The sequence below is a fragment of the Pleurodeles waltl genome, chromosome 6 (genome assembly GCF_031143425.1).
Source record: "Pleurodeles waltl isolate 20211129_DDA chromosome 6, aPleWal1.hap1.20221129, whole genome shotgun sequence".
NCBI lineage: Eukaryota > Metazoa > Chordata > Amphibia > Caudata > Salamandridae > Pleurodeles > Pleurodeles waltl.
Genome location: NC_090445.1, coordinates 232,223,027 through 232,246,182, shown reverse-complemented (window position 1 = coordinate 232,246,182; position 23,156 = coordinate 232,223,027). Strand labels below are relative to the sequence as shown.

The 23,156-nt window shown below is 43.8% G+C and overlaps 1 protein-coding gene across 1 annotated transcript in view; it reads left to right on the top strand.

The window, feature by feature from the left end:
• Positions 1 to 23,156, top strand: part of LOC138299586 (ADP-ribosylation factor 1-like) — a 112,249-nt gene that overhangs the window by 56,937 nt on the left and 32,156 nt on the right. Inside the window, exon 2 of the mRNA XM_069237975.1 lies at positions 7,577 to 7,742. Within this exon, the coding sequence (XP_069094076.1) occupies positions 7,595 to 7,742 (148 nt within the window). The 5' untranslated portion in view covers positions 7,577 to 7,594. The remainder of the gene's footprint in view (positions 1 to 7,576; positions 7,743 to 23,156) is intronic.

Here is a 23,156-nt window from a genome sequence, read left to right as displayed (position 1 = left end):
AAGGAGGTAAAAGAATTCTTGCTGAAACAAGCAATAGAAAAAGTTCCAATGAACGAGTTGAAGGGAATTACTCACCCTATGAATTACTCACCCTACTTCTTGGTGCCAAAACAGGACCTTTCACTAAGACCAGTACTAGATCCCAGATTCAAAAATAAATTCATCTGCACACAGCATTTTTGGATGATGTTGCTTCAAGAGGTCTTATCACTCTTGCAAACAGGAGATGACATGGCAACCATAGACCTTCAGAATGCCTATTTACACATAACAATACATCAAGCACATAACACATATCTCAGATTCGCACTAGGAGTGCACTATCAATTCAAGGTCTTACAAAATGCCTAGCTGGATCGCAGCATTTCTTAGAAGGAAAAAGTTCATGTGTACCCCTACTTGGACGACTGGCTCATAAGAGCGCACTCAAAGGAGACATGTTTAAAGGATACCAAAACAGTCATAACAACCCTGGAAAAGCTGGGTTTCGGCAAAAACCACAAAAAATCGTCAACACTACCTCAACAGGAAAAGATCTTTAGAGGGTCTGACTCCATACCAGGGAGGCACAGGCTTACCTGGCACAAGAGAATAAGGCAATCCGAGAGCAATATCTCCATTACCGCAAGGGGCAGTATCTGACAGTGAGGACAGTCAAGAAGCTAATGGGCATGATGGCATCCTGCATTACCCTCATACCACATGCAACACTATGCATGAGACCATTCCAAGAATGGCTAACAACTGGTCACGAACCACAGGGAGTTGGCAGGGTCTAGTGGTTGTAGTAGATCCAATACAAAAGAAGATACAATGGTGAGCCTCCAAACAAAGCAAGGCCCTTCAACACAACACCCTCAGTGACCATCACCACGGATGCATACCACAAGGGGTGGTGAGCACATACAGTCCGAAGATGCAGTCAAACACATCAGTTTTCTAGAGCTGAAGACTGTTTCTAGCCCTGAAGGCATTCTAATTGCAAAAGGCAGGAAAATATGTACTAATACAGACCGACAACACAATGACTATGTTCTAGCTGAACAAACAAGGGGGCACAAAATCGTTCACCCTAAGCAGATTGGCTCAAGAAATATGGAACTGAGTGATACCCCAAGGGATCAGCCTACAATCTATACACCTACCAGGAAAGGACAACCTAGAGATGGACAAACTAAGCAGGCAGAACAGCAACACACACGAATAAGAGATAAAGCAAAGGAGCCTCAAAAGAATTTTCAAAATCTGGGGCACACCAACAATCAACCTGTTTGCATCAGTAGAGAACAGAAAATGCCAACGCTTCGCCTCTTGGTTTCCATACCACTAATCAGAAGGGAAATGCCCTGTCACGAAACCGGTCAGGGACATTTGCCTACGCCTTCTTCACCGATTTTTCTTAATTCCAAAGGTACTGGAGAAGGCTAGGAGGCCAGGAACAAATTTTTTCCTCCTAGCCCCGCAATGGGCCAGACAAGCATGGTACTCGGATCTACTCCAACCATTCAGGGAACAGTTTTTATAAAAATCAAACCAGAATGAGAGCTTGGGAAAAGTATCTCACCCAAGACCAACAACTCTCAATCTAACAGCATGGCGCCTGAATACATAGAATTTGGACACTTAAACCTACCACACAGAACCATGGAGATATTAAAAGAAGCTTAAAAAACAACAACAAGAAAAAGCTGCGCATCAAAAGGGAAACAATATCTGCTATGGTGCACTGGAAACAATGCACAACAAACAATAGCTAGACAGGAGACGGTAATAACCTCTCTCACACATGTATTGGACAACGGAAGCAACTACTCTTCACTCAAGGTACACCTGGCAGCAATCATGCCCTACACCAGAGGGGCATTATGCAAAGGTTTCTTCACAGCACCTGTAATAAAAAGGTTCCTGGAAGGATGTAAAAGAATTGCCCCACCAACAAAGGCACCAGCCCCAATGTGGAGCTTGAATACAGTACTAACACAGCTCATAACAAAACCATTTGAACCCATGCACAAGGATAATTTAAAATTTCTCACACAAAAGACTTCCTAATTGCGATCACATCGCTACGAAGAGGAAGTGAGATCAAGCCTTAACATGCAAGAAGAACCATACATGCAAATCCACAGGGACAAGGTAGTTCTCCGAACAAACCCGCAGTTTCTTCCAAAGGTGGTCACAAGATTCCACATGAATCAAACCATACAGTTTCTTCAAAAACCCACAAAACAAAATGGAGAAAAAAACTGCATACACTGGATGCAAGCAGGGCACTAGTATACTACTTCGAAGAGACCAAGCAAATCCGCAAATGTAATCAGTTATTTGTTACGTATGCTAAAGGCAATAAGGGAAACCCTGCAACAAAGGGGACCATTGCAAAATGGATCGTGGAGACAATTCAGACATGCTTTGCAGAGGCAGGCAAACAACTGCCACAAAGGCCACAGGCACATTCAACAAGGAAAAAAGGTGCAACGCTGGCGTTCATAGCTAATGTGCCCATAGACACCATTTGCGAAGCAGCAACATGGGCATCTCCTCACACATTCACAAAACATTGTGTGCACATCCAAATGCATAAAGAAGCATGTGGGATAAAACTTACTGCAACACCTGTTTGCAAGTTCGTTTCAACCTGACCAACCCAAATTAGTAGGAGAAACTGCTATGCAATCTGATGCACAGCATGTGAATCCAGAAAAGGATTCATGCTGCAAAACAAAATGGTTACTTACCAGGGGTAGTCTGACGGCCTGAAGAGTTTTCTGGATTCACATGCGACCCACCCAGCTTCCCAGAAAACAAAACAGAACAGGTGGGGTAAGAGGTAAAAAAAAAAACGAAGAAGAATCCAAAGATGGCTACCACGCACAGGAACTTCTGGGGTGCCGCCTGATGTCTTACGGGGAGGACCTAACACCAAATGGTGGTGGACGAAGCCTAGGGGAAGGGGGGCGGGGAGGGAGGAACTGAAGACAATTCTGGACCCAACTACTAGATGGCGGGATGATGCACAGCATGTGAATCTAGAAAATTCTTCAGGCTGCAAATTTTTTTTTTTTTAAACTCATAGTGGCTGAGTATTGTGCCTGTTAGCAAAAAAATATATAAAGATGTGTTTTACATAAGGACCTACATCTCTCCTTAAATATCACACTATTTTCAGTACAGTGCAGGAGCAGGATATCTCAGAAGAGCCCACAATACCCATGAACAATTATGGCTAGTAATTCCAGTCGCATTGTCTGTGATTGATTGGCCTTCCTAGACAGCAGTCAGTGAAACAATTGTTGATCAGTGGGTTTCTGTGGAAGGCCTTTGTGCAGGCCCAGCTTGCAGTGGGGGCATTTTTTTTTATTTTTTTTTATTTTTTATTTTTTTATTTTAATGCTTTCCTCTATTGACTAAACATGAGCGCTGGGTTTGGAATTGGCTCTTTTTATATTCTATCAATTGTATGCCACTAGACTATTAGATTTTTTTGTTTTGTTTTGTTTTTGAACTTAAAACATTGGAAGTCAACACCAAAGGAAGAGAGACATCAACATGAGATGGCCTTGCACAGCTCAGTTTGTATTCTCATTCTGTATTAAGAACCTGCAGTATTAGTGGAAAACACCGCTAAAAGGGGGCATTTCTACGAGCACATACTATTGCCAAAGGCTAGTATGACCCAGTGTAATGAACTGGGATATGAGATGATCACAGAAGTGGATAACAAGCCTCTACTGTAGATGTGGGGGCCTCTTTCAGATTTCTCTGATGCCTTCATTTTTAAAGGGTTTGAGGAACAAGTCCCTTTTCTCTAGCCCTATACACTACTGCTGTGTATAAACTCAATATGGGGTGGATGTGCCTTTTGAGTTTTTTGCGTGCATGTGATGTCAGTATGTTAACCTTTACATCTGCTTCCCTAGCCACTATAAATTCAGCCAAGAGGTTGTGTGACTACATACAATTCCTTGCATAGGGACTTTCCAATTTGTGCGTTTTGCAAAGACAGTGATGTTGCGGATGGAGCATCTGTTCTTTTTGAAAGTGGTGATGTCCAATTTTAAATTGGTTATTCAGTTGTCAGGTTTTCTTTATGCGTTTACGTGCATCTAAGGAAGAGGACTAACCCCATCAAAAGGAACCTCCAGAACATTTCCAAGTAAGAGTACAGGATCGACAGACTACTTTGTGCCTAAGTTTTATCAAAGACGTTGTCTGTGTTAAGATAGATAATTTGATGATAATCTGATTGCTTCAAAGCGGTCACGAAAAATAATTGCAGTTTCAAAGTGGCAGATAGCCACTGATGGCTTGCTGGAGAGATGCTTTTACATAAGTTCTACACGCTAGCCATTTATTCTTCGGCATGTAGTTTTTCACACATCATTGCCTTAATTGAGGTGCAATAGCTGGAGCTTTGTTTGGAAGATCGGTAGTTCAACTCATTTTTCCATAGCTTTGATTTTGTTCACTTGTATAAAGCCTTTACATCCATATTGGTTGGTAATTACTAGGTAATTGCTCGAATAGAATCTTCAGAGGCAATCATTTCGTTCATTAGAAGAAAGCTACGTGCATTGTGTTATACACATTGGTTCCTCTGCAGACACTTCCTCATACACTCTGATTTTCTCCCGCTTAGCAGATGTTTTCTTGGCTTCAAAATCTCAAACCTAGAGGGTTGCATGAGGAGAGATGCAAATTGTTGTGCTCGTTGTGTCCATTCTGTGTGTGGCAGCAGTTGGAACATAATTTGCGTTACACTACGCCACAGTAGCCTGCTAGGGTGTTTGGGGGTCACATGCTGCAGCTGACATAAAACCAAGATAAAACCAATACTTGTCTTTATTATGTGGCTTGACAGTGCAGATGTCGCCATACAGTTGTGAGTATCACCAGGAGAGAGGCTTTGGCTCTGCCCATATGTTGTGAGCCAAGAGTACATGTTTTGAGTTGGCAAAAGTTGTGTGCTTCCGTAAAAACGGTCTTGTCCTCTTCACAGTGTTATGTGAATGTTACGGCTGTAATTTATTCATCAAGCTTAAACTTTTAGAGGCACACACGTTACAGTTTCTTAGATAATGGTGTTTCTCTGTGGCAGCAGCCCATGGTAGCAGGGTATCATTAACGTACATACATTTTTACGTCTGGGTTGTTCCTACATTCATAAGCTAGATCTGTTGCCATTGTCTGTACTTGTTTACTTTTGGGCTGCAGAATGGATGATGATGGGTAGAAGCCCATGCTCGTGGAAGACCATAGTCTGTGTTCATGCATCCCTCTGTTCATAAACTCCAGCAAGTCAAAACGCAGTCTATTGCACCATAAGAGTATAAAGGCGTTTAATACTGCAGCCTGCCTTGTAATGTAGGGTTGGCTGCCAGACGTACATTCTAATTCTACTTTTTTTGGAAGAGCGTGTTTTTTCATCGGGGTTATTGAAGCAGCCGCCACCCAGACCAGCGATTCTTTAATTGTCGGTCATCTTTATTTTTGTGCATCCTGTCGTTCACGGACAGGGCAAGTGCTGATCTTTTTTTATCATTATAATGACGCAGGACGTCAGAAAGTGAGCAAATCCGCGCAGATTAGCAAGACCCTTTGTATAGCATGCTTTTCAGTAGTGCGTCGTATGGTATTTTTTCGGACAAACCAGTGCAGGAAATTGAGTGCTCCGAGAGGGTTAGTGTTTTTGCTGAGATACCTGTGTTACCTGTAAGTCACAAGTTCCAATTCTGGGGAAATACCTCAGCCACCAGCACTGTTGTCTTCAAAACACAAGGTCAAACCTCTTTAACTCCTATGCCTGCATTCAGTCAAGTTTATTGAAAGTATTTCTTGTGCATGTACATGTAATAAACTGTTACTGAAAGACGTGATGCTTTTTGTATTTGTATTTTATCGATGTGAACGTATTGTGTTTTTCAAGTATGTTTGACACTTGCCAAAGATTCACACGAAAATCTTACTTGGAACACTTCTTCACCACCATGGGCTTTCTAGGCAGTGTAGACAAGCTTGGTTGGTAGTAGAGATTTTCATGGGGTGTTTTTTTTTGTCTGTTCAGTGTGTGAGAGAAGCTTGCACTTTCGCCACCTGTTGCCTTGCTCCGTTTTCGTATGCTGCTACTGTTGGCTGTAGCTATTCTGTGATTGTACTCCATTGAGTGCCACCTACACCTCTAAAGTGATGGGAGACTTACGGGTAGCCTGCACTGATACTGTTCCTGCAAAGAAGGTTAAGCTACTGATACATGTCACGTAACTATTCTACAATATGAGAACCTGCACTTTGGCAGCATTGTTTTGTCGGCCTGTGTATAGGTAATGAATTTTATGCAGCTGCTGCAATTTTGTACCTGTCCTTTGTCAGGGATGTGTGTGTTGCTTCTGGCTACATAGTGTTATAGAAGATGTTATTGCAGCATTCGTATAGCACTTAATACTCCTATGTGGGGCACTGAAGTGCTTGCCTACCTGGGCTGAAAGTTACGTTGTGTAGGAGGGGGTGTGGTTGGAAGGGTGCTTTTTGGGGGAGTTGAGGGGAAAGGCGAGGAAGAGGTTAATCCAATGTGTGTAGCGTTTCCATGTCATGCATGATGACCACTGAGGTGTTGTTATCGTGTTATGGGACGCAGTACTTAGCAGTATAGTGATGAAGACATTTGTGTGTGAGAGGTACTGGCACTTTGCAGTGAACTGGCAGCTTTGAGCAGCTCTGCATGTCCCTTTATGGTATGTGTTATGTCCATAGTGTATTTAGCTAGTTCCTGCACTGGGTTGTCGAACCCGATATTTTGTTTAGGCTTTGAGCAGGCAGAAGAGAGATGGTGAGATCATCTCCTGGCAGGTGCCCAGTTTTGGACTTTGCATACGCTGGCTTCTAAAGCTCACTTGTATCTCATTTTGGAGTTGAATTTTCCAAAGAGTACGTATTTATGGACTTGCTTAGATATTGGGAAGCCAATAGGTTTGTTAATGAAACTATGTTGGTGATTACTGGCAGTATTTAGCATAGGCTAGTAAACCTGTACATTTCTGATATGAGTAACTTGCAGGTTCACTTAGGTTGTCTAAGGTATACCTTTGTGTTTTTTTTTTTTTTTTTTTTTTCTGGAGAAGTTATTTTTTCATCAGTGATTTGCTAAAGGCTTAAGCTTCAATCGAAGACTTTATTGTCAATAGCAGAGATAGTGTTAGCTGAATCACCAAGCTATACGCTAGTTCTTAACCTGTGGTCTGATAAATATTTGATCATTGTTTGATGTATGCATTTTGTTGTTGTTGTATTTTTGTGTATCTTTTGAAGTTCAGATGATAGACATTTCTTATGCCGGTGATCCCCAGCTCCAATTCTGGCTCACTGTGGAGGGTACCTGAACTCCAGTAATGATTCAGTAGGGGTCCACAGAAGCCAAAAGGTTAAAAGCGTTGCTCTAGTAACTATAATCTACAGTGGCATCAGTCTTGGCTACAAAATCTTTGTCTAAGTTTTCTCACTTCTGTTCTGTAATCTCTCATTTCTGCAAAGAACCCAAACACTGAAGTACCATGCTTTTAACTATTCTGTTTCTCTACAGGTCTGTTGAAACACTACAATGGGGAACATCTTTGCAAACCTGTTTAAAGGACTCTTTGGCAAGAAAGAGATGAGAATTCTCATGGTGGGGCTGGATGCAGCTGGAAAGACCACCATTCTGTACAAGCTGAAGTTGGGAGAAATTGTTACAACCATCCCGACAATAGGTATGCGAGTCCTTCATTTCAGAAAAGAACTTAGCCTGCTGTTTTTATTTATTGTTTTAGGTACATCTGGTTATTCCTGCTTAGCTCTGTATAAAATTATCTATCCTGATTACCATTGTCATCCATTGTTAACAAGTAGTGCCATGTGAATCTTGCTTAATCCCACTCCAAAGGTTACTATAACATTTTCCCTCTGTGATACTAATCAAGGTTCATTCTTTAAGCTATATTCCTATTATTTTTTAATATCCGAAACAAAACTGTTGTGGGTGTGCACACCGCAATAATTACACTTGTTTTACCTATTTCCCACTTCCTTTGTGTTACAAATTCGAGTAGAATTTTACTTTTCTTCTTGAGGATCAGAGGTGTACTCTTGCTGTGCTTAATCACTTTTCCTAGGTGTGTATCGAGAAAAAAGAAGTGAAAGATAGGATCCAGGCCATGTCGCAGCAAATTAAGTTGTACAAAAGCATTTGTGTAGCAGAAAAGTGTGGCAAATAACATGGTGGTGCGTATGAATACCTACCATCTTTAGTGGGATATGTTTTATCCTTACTGCCCAAAGGTATGTGTAATGTAATTTATTCGAGCCAAGGAAGATGTCCTGCCATTGTTTGTCATCTGAATAAGGTCTTCTCTCTTTTCCCAGTGCAGCAGACATTGAAATTTGTCAATGTGGGATGTGAATTAATCACAAGCTTAACTTGGAGAACGAGGCAGTATGGAGAGGATAGCTTTTAGTGGAATGATTCAAATGTTTTGTGTTCCCTTGTTGCTTCCTTTTTCATCTCCGGCTGCAGCATCATGTGCTTTAGTTGGAGATGATGAGTTTTCTGTCTCACCATACAAATAAAATATTTGGATATCCTCACAATTGCACTTCTCATGTAGAGGTCTTTCAACCTCCTCCTTTCCAAGAATTAATCTGAGTCCAAACATCTTTGAGAGAAGTCCTCATAGGTAAAGTGTGGGGGTTAAAGGAGAAGGATAATTTGTCAGACACTCGTCAGTTGGTTCCAAACTACCAGTGTTATGTCAAATGACTGGAATAAAGCCTAGATTTCACCCATGTTCACTTTTTTGGGATTCAAGAAACCTCGCTTGGTGACTAAATTTTGATGTGTATGATGCACCTGAGTTTTTCCGTATCTCCTCTTGGCCATTCTACCATGTATCTGAGTTGGCTGTTTTGATAATGGTGAAGTGTGTGCCATTCCTAGATCACCATGTTTGAGGTTTTTCGTACACTGCTCCAGCCATTTCTCTGCTATTGTGCAGATGAAAGAGTTATAAAACTTCTGAATTTGGGACATTTTGCTCTGTTTGAGACCGAGGAAGGGTCTGAGATAAGATATTTGGTAAAATCATAATTTTCAGGGCCATAATCAGACTCACCCAGGAAAATGTGCGATTGTGCCGTGATAGTCCCTGCCCTTATGATTTGCATCAAGGCCAGGAAGCTCTTCATGACGCATATGCTGAGATTTGGAGTTAGCCTAAAGCCCAAATATTAAATGCCTTCTGTCGGCTGTCAGAAGGAAGTGAATGGTTGTAATTGCTTCATTATGCTAGTACCTCCTGCCAGAATCAGTCCTTTTGATATGTGACTGTTGACTCTGTACCCTGCGACTCTTTGGAAGCTCTTCTCAGACTATAGCTCTATCAGGAACTGGTGGGAGCCCTACAACGTTACTAGGCAGTCATTCGCAAATTAACTTTGCTTAAGTGTACAACAATAAAGAGACTGCCCCAATAACACTCTGAATCAATGTACCATAATACGTAACAAGCATGTGCAATGGAATGGGTCTCACATTTGCTCCAGTTAGAGCTATTACAGTTGTAAATTCCTAATTGGACTCTTCTTGCCACATATATTGAAAATGAATAGGAAAACAGCTGACAGAAGCGAGCCGATTCCAAGCGCCATAACCTCATGAGCACAAAGGAGAGACACAAAAAGAAAAATAAGTTCGCCCGCAGTCAAAAGTATTGGCAATCGTGCAGTTATCCATGTAACAGGGGCAGTCTGCAAGGCGGTAACCAAACTTCCCCTATGAGGGACAAACTGAAAGCATTTACTAATGATAACAAAGGATTTTTGAAAGGCAAGACCAGGAACGAGTGAAAGTGATGGGCGTGGTTAAAAGACCACAATACTTAAAACAGGTCAAAGCGCTTTCGCACTCGACCTAAAAACAAAGTGGTTCCTTCAGATAAAAAAAGGAAGAATACTTTGAGTACAGATACATTTATTACACACGGTCTTTGCAGTGTCTGGTAGAAATTAAAAAATGACACAGGCAAATAACTACCCTATTTACATTAAATTAAATCTACAAACTGGCACTAAAGAAAAGATTTAGCGACGAGAAGAAAATTTAGATTCTAATTGCATCAGTTCTTAATAACCAACAAAAAAATGATAGACCTTGAATTATACAAAAATTTGGTAGAAAAAGTGGAGTGCGTGGCAGTACAGTGATAGTGTGGATCAGACATGCAGGAGTCTTATGAAGACAAGAGGATCACATCGAACAAAGAATGTCTGTTTTGATAGTTTCAAAGCCCCATAAAATTACTGCATTGCATTTTGCTGTGGCACACATGGGACTGCGCAACTTATTTCTGTCCTTGCAGTTGCCTAAAACATTTCCAAATACAGACAGTACAATGTAAAAATGTTGACATTGCAACCACACTGGTTTTTACATGGTGTCATCACAATAGTTACGTTGAGGATAGCAACCCTCATCATATAAACGCGGGTGGTGTAATAATAAACATGGGCACCTTCAGGGAAGAATTTCTATAATTTAAGCTAGCGAAACTAACAACTTAAGGGCCACCTTCGTGACAGATCGACAATGTTTATGGGGTCCACAGTCAAAAATGTGCAGTAACTAAGATAGCACATTTCAGTTGCTGTCCTTGTGTGACTTGGTGCAAGAAAATGTCTGTACATGTAGACTTACAAGTCTCCCTATTGTCACTGTCTGAAGAGGACTTTCTTTACCACACTTTTTGACTGTTGGCCCAGCACACACAGCTGATACACCCTGAAGGTGGATTTTTGGTTTCTGATGTGCCGATTTCTCAACCGCCTTACTATTGGATCGTGGTCCGATAGTGTTTTTTTATTATTTTTTTTATTATAGCTTTGTCAACCAACTGTGGGAATCGGTAGCTGATAGTCGATCCTACTTTGTGTGTGGTGGGCTGATGAGAAGTGTGAGTAGTTTGCTCTTAACTGATGACAGCAATGCTATGCTTCAGCCAGACCCAAATCTTCCAGTTCTAGACTCCCAGCAGTCAACATTTAAAATGCACTCTCACAAGGACATCGGTTGAAGAATTTCTATTCGGCAATGTTGGGAACACTGTGTGCTCTGTCAATTTGTATATAGTCCTCACCTTTTCCTTTCACTATGGAGTCACAGAGATCTATACCTTTTGCGTATGCCATCTCGCTCCACTTCCCATGGTAAGTCAGTATTGTTGCGCATGAAGCAATTATCCAGGTCCTCTCTTGTCCTGCAGGATAATATATTGCTACTCAAACTGTAGCATGTAGGCCTGGAAGCGGTTGGAGTTTTTACCCAGTTTTTCCTTAGGCAAATAGACTCTGCCCCCCCACATCAGACATAGATCGCCGCCTTTTTTGTCAGATGTCTCAGTAGCTCGTTTTTCACTGCTATTGTCTCATCTGTCACCTCTAGGAAGGCATGTAGATGGAACGATCTAGTGACACCCCGTGAGCCAAGTCATCCTAGCTTCACCCTCGTGCTGCTTCTCATCACTGGGCTCTTTTCACCCTCGATTTTGTGAGTAGCAGGGCGCTGAAACATATCTTTAATAATGGATACATTTTTATCCCTGCCTCCAGTTATGGTGCAGTGTAGAGTGCTTTGTTTGGATAATGAGAGGAGGTAAGATGCAGCCTTCACGAGAGTTGGTCTATGTCTACTAATGTTGCTTCTCAGAGGCTATCTTTCAGAATGCCCAGATGCTCTCGCTCTCCTTTAGGCCGCTCTAAGGTGAGTCCAATACAGAAAAATGCTTGGAACCACGTGGAAGTAATTGTAGCTGTAGGAGATGAGGGCTGAATGCAGAAGCGGGCTTTTATCATACAGCCCTGGGAGAGTACGGCTTGCTGGAGCGCTGAGAAAGAACCCTCTGCCACTTGCTAAATTTGTCTGGCTGTGACTAGGGCAAAAGGGGCGAGACCTTCATCACGCCCTCAGTAGTTTATCATCTACTCTGGTTCTACCTTGCGGTCAGTGCCAGGCATTGTGAATGTCATCCATGAGCCTGATAGTGCTGGCCAGCTGTGCCCCTCTGTTTCTTGCCTTTGTGCATAGTTTTAGTGGCAGCCTTTCACACCTCAAGTGCAGTCTGCTGCCCTGCGTTGCTCGTGTTAATGGCATCACAATCATGGGAATTTTGCATGTTGATATCAAAGTCTGTTTGCAGTGGCTGCCATCTTGTCATCCGATGTCTACTGTGATGTTTATATAGGTGCACAGACCATGTTGTTTTATTTTGAGTCCTGTGCCTCTCTGCTACTTTTCATGAAGCCCATTGTCTTGTACATCAGCTGCAAAGGGAGCAAAGTCCACAGGGTGATGAAGACGCCACCATTTTGATGCTCAGATAGACGGGGCTCCCTGTGCAGATGTCCCTTAGTTGGTTCTGCATTGAGTCTGCAACCACAGCACTAGTTCTTCCACAGTAAAACCTTGGTTACCTGTCCGTTTGGAAAGTGGGAGAGTCACTGCTATGAATAGCGGCCGTCAGCGATGTGGCATAAGACTAAACGGGACCCCAGGATTATACGTCCGCCATCTTTATGCTTGGCCACAGTCTCTATCAGTTTGTGTTGGATACAGCTTTAGAATGCAGACCAGAAACGGACAAATCAGAAAAACTTGTAAGTTTGAGCAGCGCTAGGTTGTGGGTGGGATCATACTCTCATTCTGTGACATGTAGGCCTCCTCTGTGCGATCTTCAAAAGGATGGCATACTGAAAGAAAGCTGGGGGATAGGCAGGAGAGAATGTAGGCGAAGATCATGTTGCAAAACTAACTAAATTTATGCTCTATGTTGGCATTCGTAACCAAAAGCAATGCTCTCTATTTAAAATTAAACTTACAGGTTGAAAACATTGCACATTATTTTTTATTTGAAAACCTTAAGGCACATAACTTTATTCATAAAGAAGCAACAGATGCATTGATATGCTCATTTGCATGCGGTATCAATCGAAATCCGGCTTAATATTTGGTGAAAAAAGTGGAAAAGACTCACTGTAGAAACTCCAGTCACCTTGAGACATACAGGGCTGGGGCAAGATAATGAAAACCGTGTGCTTTAATTCCTTATAATGTAGTCACCCCACCCATTTCACACATTACCAATCTGTCAGACGTTTACTAAAGTTACTCTCTGTTCTGTTTAACAGCAATTTCAGTTTATATTCCAATGAGCTATGGTATTAGTTAACTTATTTGTTTGTGTTTTTTTTTTTTTTTTTTTTTTTGTGCATCATACATGAACAAGAGCAAAATTATACTGGTCAAATTGCCTGTTTGGCGATGGCCTGACTTCCATGATAAGCACTTACCAAAGAGCCTGCATCCTTTCTGAAGTTGAGATTACCACTGTATCGGGAAGTCTGATGGGAAGCCTCTGGCAAGATATCTAAAATTAAGTTGTTCTGTACTGATGAAGTCCATGATCACACACTGTCAAATAGTTTGCACTATCATTCTAACAAATCCAGCACTTCCTGGGTTCTTTTGTGAAGTATTAATCTTGAGTAATAATCTTAGGCTAGAGTTTTAGTATCTCACTATAGATAGTTTTAGCTGTCTGTGCAAGTACTATTGTCTTCAGTACAGGGGGCTTAGTATATTGCAGATACTTACACACTCGCAGGTTCCTAAAGAAGCTTTACCTGCATGGATCAAGGGTAAAATCCTTTCCTTACATTTGTGAATTAAAAACATACATTAGAATGCAAGCCATGCACATTGGCATTGCCAAGGCATATATAAAATGTTGAAAAACTGTTCCCACAGTATTGAAGGTAACAATATTGCCTCTGTAGAAGCAAACCAAAACGAATCTCATTTTACCATTTATTATATATTGCACAGAGGATAGGATTCAGAAATTGGGACTAAAACAGCACAAGGGCTTCTTAAACACATGCCTCAAATTCACTCTGACAGATATCTTTAAGATAAATACTGAGATGCCAATAGAAAATAAACTGACCTAATTGAATTATGGTCCTCACATTCTGCATTTGGTAGGGGAAGGATTGAGGAATCTGATTCCTGCAACTGATGGACTTCTAATTTATCAAGCCTTCTAAGCTGATAAAGGCTCACTGCAATCGACAAAACCGACTCCGTGGTCTCCACCGCCACTTCCTCACTTCACCCATATAATTCATAATGAATCCTATTCCCTCCTCAGTAGCTTTCCTTAACGCAAATATTTTCTTCTCCTACTGCAAGTGAAAGAAGATACTGCACATTCTTTAATCCTATTCAAAAAGTTCATACTACAAATTGTGTTTAACTGTTTGTTCCTTCCTTGGAAAAGTAAAAAGATTAGCATTTGCAATACAATCAGTCTCACGTTTGTGAGAGTTAAAGCTGTTGGCGTTTATAAATGACAATGTCTTTGACACATGTGTTTTGGTTTGGAGAGGTGGCGCTCTGAGAACTCTAGTCTCCGGCGAAATCTGGGCTCCACATCATTCTGCTGGAGCTCCGGGCAATCCGACTAGCATTGAAAGCTTTTCTTCCCTCTGTCAAGGTGAAGTTCATTTAGGTGTTCACAGACAACACCAGTACCATGAAGTACTGCAACAAGCAAGGCGGGATGGGGTCGTGGACCCTTTGTCAAGAGGTCCTGTGTCTCTGGACATGGCTGGTGCAGCATGGCGTTCTCTGAACGCCAGGGCATAATAACTCAGCCGTCGATCCCTAGCGGATCGCGAGTTGTCTCCAGTCAGCGATGGTGCATGGACTTTTCCAGCAGTTGGGAGAGCGTTGGTTAGATGTTTCCAGCTCCGAAGAGAACGCCCAATTGCACGCATGGCTCCCGAATTCCAGGGTATGGGCATTGATGAAGAATGCAAAGTATTCTTGTCTAGGGCACGAGCTGACAGTACAAACAGGACTTACAGGTTCAAATGGAAGATGTTTTGTATCTGGTGCCATCAAAACAATTTGCATCCATTAAATGTCTTGCCAGAGCAAATTATATCATACCTTCTTGCTCTATCAAAGGCTGGGCTCGGTCATGCATCTGTTAAGGACCATTTGGCTGCTATATCTTCTTATAGATGCTCTGCGGATACGCCCTCCCTTGGTTCATCCTGACTAATCAAACAGTTTATGAAGGGTCTGTTTCGCACTTTCCTCCGATGCCACCGCCTCTGCCCCAATGGCATTTAACCGTAGTTCTTTCACAATTAATGAAAACCCCGTTCAAACCTATTCACAGAGCGGAGCTGAAATATATTACATGGAAGGTAGCAACTCTACTTGATCTTACGTCTACGAGAAGAGTCTGTGATATACAGGTCTTTACCACTAAGGAACCCTACCTTATTTTTTTCAGACAACTTTGTTCTTAGAACAAACCCAAGATACATCCTTAAGGTGCCTTCATCTTCATTTGAACGAACCAGTGATATTAAGAACATTCTTCCCAAATCCATCAACAGTGGCAGAAAGGACTCTCCACACAGTGGATATCAAACGATGCTTGAAGTTCTACCTTCAGCGTACTAAAGAGCTCCAAAAGACAGACCAGCTATTAGTCTCATATGCCCAAGGTTGTCAGGGTACAGGAGTTATTAAGGCTACGATAGCTCGTTGGATTGCATCCACCATTCAGTTTTGCCACACAAGGGCGGGAAAACCATTAACTAGCCACCCGAAAGCACACTCTACAAGAGCAATTTCCACATCGGTTGCTCTATTTCAAGGGATCGCCTTGGACAAGATATGTCAGGCTGCAAAGTGGAAGACTACGCGTTCTTTCGTGCAGCATTACTGTTTGAAATAAACACACAGAGCTGATTCACTTGTTGGACAGTCTGTCCTACGTCCTCTTTTTAATTGAGATGAGATTTTTCCTTGAATGTGTATATCTAATTCTATATGCAGTAGTTTATAGCTCCTACGCAAATTTTGTTTGATATGTTTTACTTTATACGTGTAGAGAAATATATATGTTCAGTGGCATGTGTAGCTGCAGATATACATGCTGTGCATTAGTCCGCCATCTAGTGTTGGGCTTGGAGTGTTACAAGTTGTTTTTCTTCGAAGTGTTTTCGAGTCACGGGATCGAGTGACTCCTCCTCTTCGGTTCCATTGCACATGGGCATAGACTCCATTGTTAGATTGTTTTTTTTCCGCCGTCGGGTTCGGACGGGTTTCCTCTCACTCCGAGATTTTGATTCGGAAAACTTTGTAAAACTCTCTTTTCGTCGGTATTGTATCGATCGGGTTCATATTCTTCCATTGACACAGCACTACCGTCGGGAAAACAACTTTGTTAGCCCTTTGGGGCTCGTGCGCCCAACTCAGGCCTTTTCGGGCCGACTGCATGGAAGCCTCATGGATCGTACTCCATTCCGATTCTGTCCTCTGTGCCACACGAAGTACCTGTACACAGACCAGCATCTGGTTTGCAACTTCTGCCTTTCCCCAGACCATCGGGAAGAAAACTGCGAGGCCCGTCGATCCTTCAGATCGAAAAATACTCTTAGAAAGTGAAGAGCACGAAGGCTCGAAATGGCATTGAAGAGCGGGGAACATCTCAACGTAGAAGAGGAAGAATTGATGCAGAGTGCAGTCTCAGTTCGAGATTCCGAGTCCAAGCAGGAATCAGACGAAGACAGACCCGTCACAGCAGGACAACAAGTGAGTACGTCTGCCCCTGCACCCTCACAAAAGACAAAACACAAGGCCTTGGGTACGCCATTGCCGGAAGACCATGGCTCGGCCTGAAAAAAGACTGTTAGTGACCGAACTCCCAGTTCGGCACCGAAAAAGGCCACTCCTCAGAAAACATCAGAGACAAAAAAACTCAGTTTCCGACTCCAGCAAACACCAATTTTCGGAGTCGAAAATCAGAAAGCCTGTTTTGGAGCCGAAACCTTCGTCCTCTTCATCTTTTTCAATCCCGAAAAAGCATGCTTCGGAGCCGAAAAGGCCAACGTACACAGAGGATCATGGACTTTAAAAGAGACTTAAAGAAAGCCACAAAACTTCTGAAGAGGAGTTAGAGGTAGAACCAATTTGAGAAATTATGGATGAAAGACAATCCAGGATCCACAGCCATAAGGAAACAGGAAGAATTACTACAGCACCTCCTTTAAAAATAAAGAGGAAGCTAGCTTTTCAGGAGGAATGGGACACTGCAGCCTCCAGCTAAAGTGCCAAAGCAGAAGGAGAAATCACCACCGCCTCAGTCTTCTCCTCCTCACTCTCCTCCTCATTCTCCCCACCTACCTACCTACCTACCTCTCCTCCTACCGGCCCTACACCAATGCAGTCACCCACTCATTCATGCGATTCACAACAGGACAATGTTGATCCATAGGATCTTTATGGCCCTGATCCCATTCCAAATAATGATCCAGACAGCTATCCCACTAAACCATCTCCACCTGAGGATAGTACTGTTTATAATCCAGTCATAGCTAGGGCTGCAGCATACCATGGTGTTACCATGCATACAAAGCCACTAGAAGAGGATTTTTTTATTTAACACTATCCTCAACACATTCTAGGTACCAATGCCTCCCGATGCTCCCAGGCATGGTAAAACATGCAGATCAAATCTTTACTGAGTCGGTAAAGGCACGCATCATAACACCTAGGATAGAGAAAAAATATAATCCTGCACCCTCTGATCCTGATTATATCACCCATTAGGTACCTCCTGATTCTGTTCTAGTTAGCGCTGCCAGGAAGAGTGCAAATAGTCAGTCATCAGGAGATGCACCCCCTCCTGATAAAGCAGGAGATTCGATGGTGCAGGAAAAAGATTTGTGTCCCACGCAGCAAATCAGTGGAGGATAGCCGACTCGCAAGCACTATTAGCTCGCTATGACAGAGCCCATTGGGACGAGATGCAGGACATAATACAGCATCTCCCCAAAGAACACCAGAAAAGGGCTGGAAAGTTGAGGAAGGGCAATCCATTACAAACAACCGGATAACATCTGCCCTACATGCAGCAGAGACCCCTGCTAGGAGTGTCAACTCTGCAGTCACTATATGCAGACATACATGGCTCCAATCTTCTGGATTCAAGCCAGAAATATAGCAGGCAGTGTTGAACATGTTGTTCGACAAAAAACATCTTTTTGGCCCAGAAGTAGACACAGCCATCGAAAAAATGCGAAAAGACTCTGACACAGCAAAGGCAATGGGTGCACTGTACTCTGCGCCCCATATAGGGGATCATTTCATAAACCAAGTTGGTTTCAGACCACAGCTCTCAGGCATCAACCTAGCAGACCAAGCCAACCTACCAACCACAATACCAACGTGGTAGTTTTAGGGGCACATATAGAGGACCATTCCCCCCAAAATAGAGGGAAATTTCAGGCCTCTAAGCAGCCTCCACAGCACCCAAAACAGTGACTTCCCTCATTCCCTTCCACTCCACACGTCTCCTGTGGGGGGGGAGACTACAACAGTTCCACACAAATTGGCAAAATATTACCACAGACAACTGAGTGCGGTCTATGATCCGCTATGGCTATTGTCTAGAATTGATAAACACTCCTCTAAATATTCCACCAAGGTTAAACAAACTATCCACAGAACACACAGTTCTGTTACAAGAAGAGGTCCAATCTCTACTACTCAAACAAGCAATAGAAATAGTTCCAGAGTCTCAAATAGGAACAGGAGTTTATTCACTATACTTTCTAATTCCCAAAAAGATGGCACCCTCAGGCCAATATTAGACCTCAGGCCCCTCAATCTTTACATCTTGTCTAAACATTTTCACATGGTAACTTCACAGGATGTCATCCCACTACTACAGAAACCAGATTTCATGACGGCCTTAGACCTCAAAGATGTGTATTTTTACATGCCCATCCATCCTGCACACAGAAAATATCTCAGTTTTTTTTTTTTTTTTTCAGGGAAAACACTACCAATTCAAAGTGTTACCTTTTGGAATAACAGCGCCAAGGGTATTCACAAAGTGCTTGGCAGTAGTGGCAGCCTACCTAAGAAGACAACATGTACATGTCTTTCCATATCTAGACGATTGGCTAATAAAATCAAGCAGTCATACACCGTGCCAAAATTATACGCATTATGTAATACAAACCTTAAACACACACTAGGTTTCTCAATAAACTACCAAAAATCACACCTTCAACCAGCACAAATACAACTGTATTTGGGTGCAATACTAAATACTCAGCAAGCGCTAGCATATCCAAATACACAAAGGATACAAGCTTTCTAAAGTATAATCGCACAAATACAAACAAATCAACAATACACTGTCAGATTTGTCATGAAAATTTTAGGAATGTTGGCATCATGTATTGCAATTGTTCCACACGCAAGTCTAAACATGCGGCCCTTACAACAGTGCCTTGCACAACAATGGTCACAGGCACACGGTGAACTCCCTTCAGTGGTGGAATTCCACAAGTCTAAAAAAAAAAAGGCTGGCCTTTTCTGATCGGTTGGGGAGCTCACCAAAACTATCACAACATTCAAGGGTAATGGGATGCTAAACACAAACAACTACACATAAACCACTTGGAGTTATTAGCTGTTTTTCTAGCACTCAAAGCTTTTCAACCTCTTCTCAATCAGAAGAATGTTCTTATCAAAACAGACAACATGACAACCATGTATTATGTCAACAAAGTGGGAGGGACACATTCATCCCAGCTGTCCCTTCTAGCCCAAAACATTTGGAAATGGGCAGTCCACAACCAAATTCATCTATTAGCACAATACATTCCAGGGATAGACAATCAGTTGGCAGATATCCTCAGCAGAAATCACCAACAAACTCACAAATGCGATATTCATCCTAAAGTACTTCAAAAATACTTTCAAAAGTTGGGAACACCAAACATAGACCTGTTCGCAACAAGCGAAAACACAAAATGCCAAAACTTCGCATCCAGACACCCGCATCACCTGTCCAAGGTCAATGCTCTATGGATCAATTGGTCAGGGATACTTGCATATGTCCCCCCCCCCCCCCCCCCCCCACTCCTTCCGTTTCTAGTCAACAAGTTGCGTCAAACTTCACTCAACATGATACTCAAAGCACCAACATGGGCACGTCATCTGTGGTACACAACATTATTAGATCTGTTGGTAGTACCACGCTCCAAACTCCCATCCAGATCACATCAGAATGTAAAGAAGTTATTAAGCAAGCAAAAAAACTCACTACTCGACAGTGCTATGCAAACAAATGGAAAAGATTTGTGTATTTTTTTTTCTTCTCGAAAATCTGTTTATTTTCAATGTACTATAACATTATGATTTACATCAGCATTAGGATAACAAACTTGTGCAATTACTAGTTAATTATATGCGCACATCAAAGAACAGTAGGTGGCAAACCAGCTGATAACCAGTCCCTCAAGTAGAATGTTTAGCCTCAGTCTGCCCGAACTCACGTAGTTTAGGATTAACAGACATATCAATTCCAAAGAGAGGTTCCATATAATAGTCTTGAAGCTTACACACAACCCGAAGGAGGTCAAATATCTTCATATCTCTTCAAACAGTACCTGAGGATCAATGTGTGCGTACAAGGTTTTGCTGGTAGGTACATATTTTAAGCATATCACAGATAACAATAAAAACATGAAGAGTCGTTGGAGTGCTATTTATACAATCAATAGGTTGTATCTTAAGCATGCCACCATGGGTGCGGGAATCTCCCTGCGCCATCCACTCCTACCAGTATAGGACTGGGTTACATACCAGCCACCGACATCTGCTACCCTAGCAACATCCCGCCTCCTTCCCATAACCAAAACGGGACCGGCCTCTCATGTACCAGCCGCCCTTCCTTCACGCTCCCACCCCAGCAGTTAGATTGATTCCTCTGCATCTGAGCCTTGTCTCATGCCCCACAAACTGGACACCATCTCCTCCCAGCTGTCTGACAACGGATATTTGCATAGCCCCAGAGCATCTTCTCGCCTCAACGCCACTCCCTCCGCGGCTGCCCACACCTCAAATGAATATTTCCAGGCGGATCAGCTGACTTCCTCCTGCGGGTTATCAGCCGCTTAGCCGTTATCAGGCCCAGATCCAGGAATCGCACCTCAGCTCTATACCGCTTGCCCCTAGGAAAGAGGCCCAGCACACAGGCCTCCCAGGTTAGTGGAACCGGACATGACATACATTCCGATAGGCAGCCCACCACCGCCCTCCAAAGGCGATGCAAGGACGGGCAGGACCATAGCCTGTGTATCTTGTCGGCATCCATGGAAGAACAGTGGGGGCAGGCCGCATCTTGACTAGCAAAATATCTGTTCACTCGAGCCGGAGTGAGAGAGGCCCTGTGGATAATATAGAACTGGATCAAGCAAAATCTAGAGTTGCGAGGCATATTAACGTGTCCAGAGAGAGCTGACTTCCACTGCGCATCCGTGATTGAAGCGGACACATCACTGTCCCATGCCGCTCGCAGTGCATCGCACTCCAGAGCTGTATGTATGCGCAGCGCGTCAGTAAACCATCTAATCAGGTGCCGCCCTTGCCTCATCACCTGTATGTACATGTGCCGCTACCATCGTGGTCGCACCAACTCCCTTACGGCCGCACCTTGTCCGACTGCACCTGCTCTTCGATGCTGGTGGGTTCCTCTCCACTCCACGGCCCGTCGACTCCAGCCACTCCCAAGCCGCTTCTGGCGTGAAGAAATTAGATTTATGCCACGATGCAGTGTTTGGCGGGGAATAGCAGAGAGTATTCCAGGCTCAGAGCACAGTGTCTGTGTTTCACGGGCAAGTAGGAAGCCCGGTCCTTTTGCATCGCCAGAGTGTAGTTCGGAAACCTTATTTGTGCATCGTCCACTCGAGGCGGCGGGGAGGATCTTACAGTCTTGAGTATGATGTTGCCATCCACATAGTGGAGCAGGTGAATTATAAAGGGACGAGGGCCACTTCCTGGAGGCCTGGACCGCATGGGGATTCGATGAGCTCGCTCCACCGAAAAAAAAAAAAGGGGGTTAGTGTACCAGCCGGCACCAGTCCTCGAAGCCAGCTCTGAGTAGGCCAATGCATCCCGGTCCTCCGCTCCTTCCGGTAATCCAACCACACGTATATTATTTCTTCTGGTGCATCTTCCACACAACGCTCCAGCTCCGCCACTCGTGTTAAAACATCCCCCATCGTAGACTCCAAGCGAGACGTCACCGGTGTCAACTCATCCACTCATGCCTCTATCATACCTGTTTTATTTGCCAGATTGCGGTGGTCAGCGTGCAGCAAGACAAGGTCACTGGCTACCTTGTCGATCTTAGCTTCCAAGGATATACGAGCCTGCTCCAGCGAGTCACCAAAGCGTTCCGCTGCCGCCAGCACAGCAGCTAAATTCTGGCTGTCTTGTGCTGCAGCGTCTTGCGACCTCCCAGCGGCAGTGCCAGAGCGAAAGCGACCCGTCCCCACCATGATCAGGGCCAATGTAAGTTCCAGCCAGCTCCACTCTGCTCACCAGCCAAAACACCACCAGCTCCATCAGCCCAGAGCTCCCAGGCGCACCCTGTTTGCACGGGAAGACCAGGCCAGGAGACCGCCGCAGTCAAGGTGGCAAGCACGTGGCAGATTGGTCCCTCCAGGGCAGCCTCAAGCTCCTCACAGTCCGCCACCATACTAGTTTAAGTCCCCAGCACAGGGCACCAGGAGGGATCCACTCTTCGTCCCCAACCTCGTAGCTGGCAGTAACTTCGCCACTCTGCCGCTTCTGACATCAATCGGATCAACACCTCACCGGGACTTGAAACAGGGCTGGGCCCGCTTGCCTGCGCCTCTGGTACAGCATGAGCAGCCCAGCTCACAGCCGCTCCATTGCCCTCCTCCTGCCCCACACCTCCAGGCCACTGTGCACTAACCTGAGGCCTTAAGTAATCAATCCAGTCAGGGGCAGGCCAGCAGTCAAACCACACGGCCAGCAGGCCCGGCTCTTCCCCCCCCTCCCCGCGTAAGCGCTCCTTATGGGAGGCTGGTACCTCGCGCCTTCAGGGTCCTCCCGCTCCTCTTTGCCCCCGGTGGGGCACTGCCTCTTCAGAGGGCCTCCTTCAGGCCGATCTCCGTTGCCGGGCCTCACTGTGCCCCACTTGAGCCGGCGGGCTGCGGATCCACGTGGACTC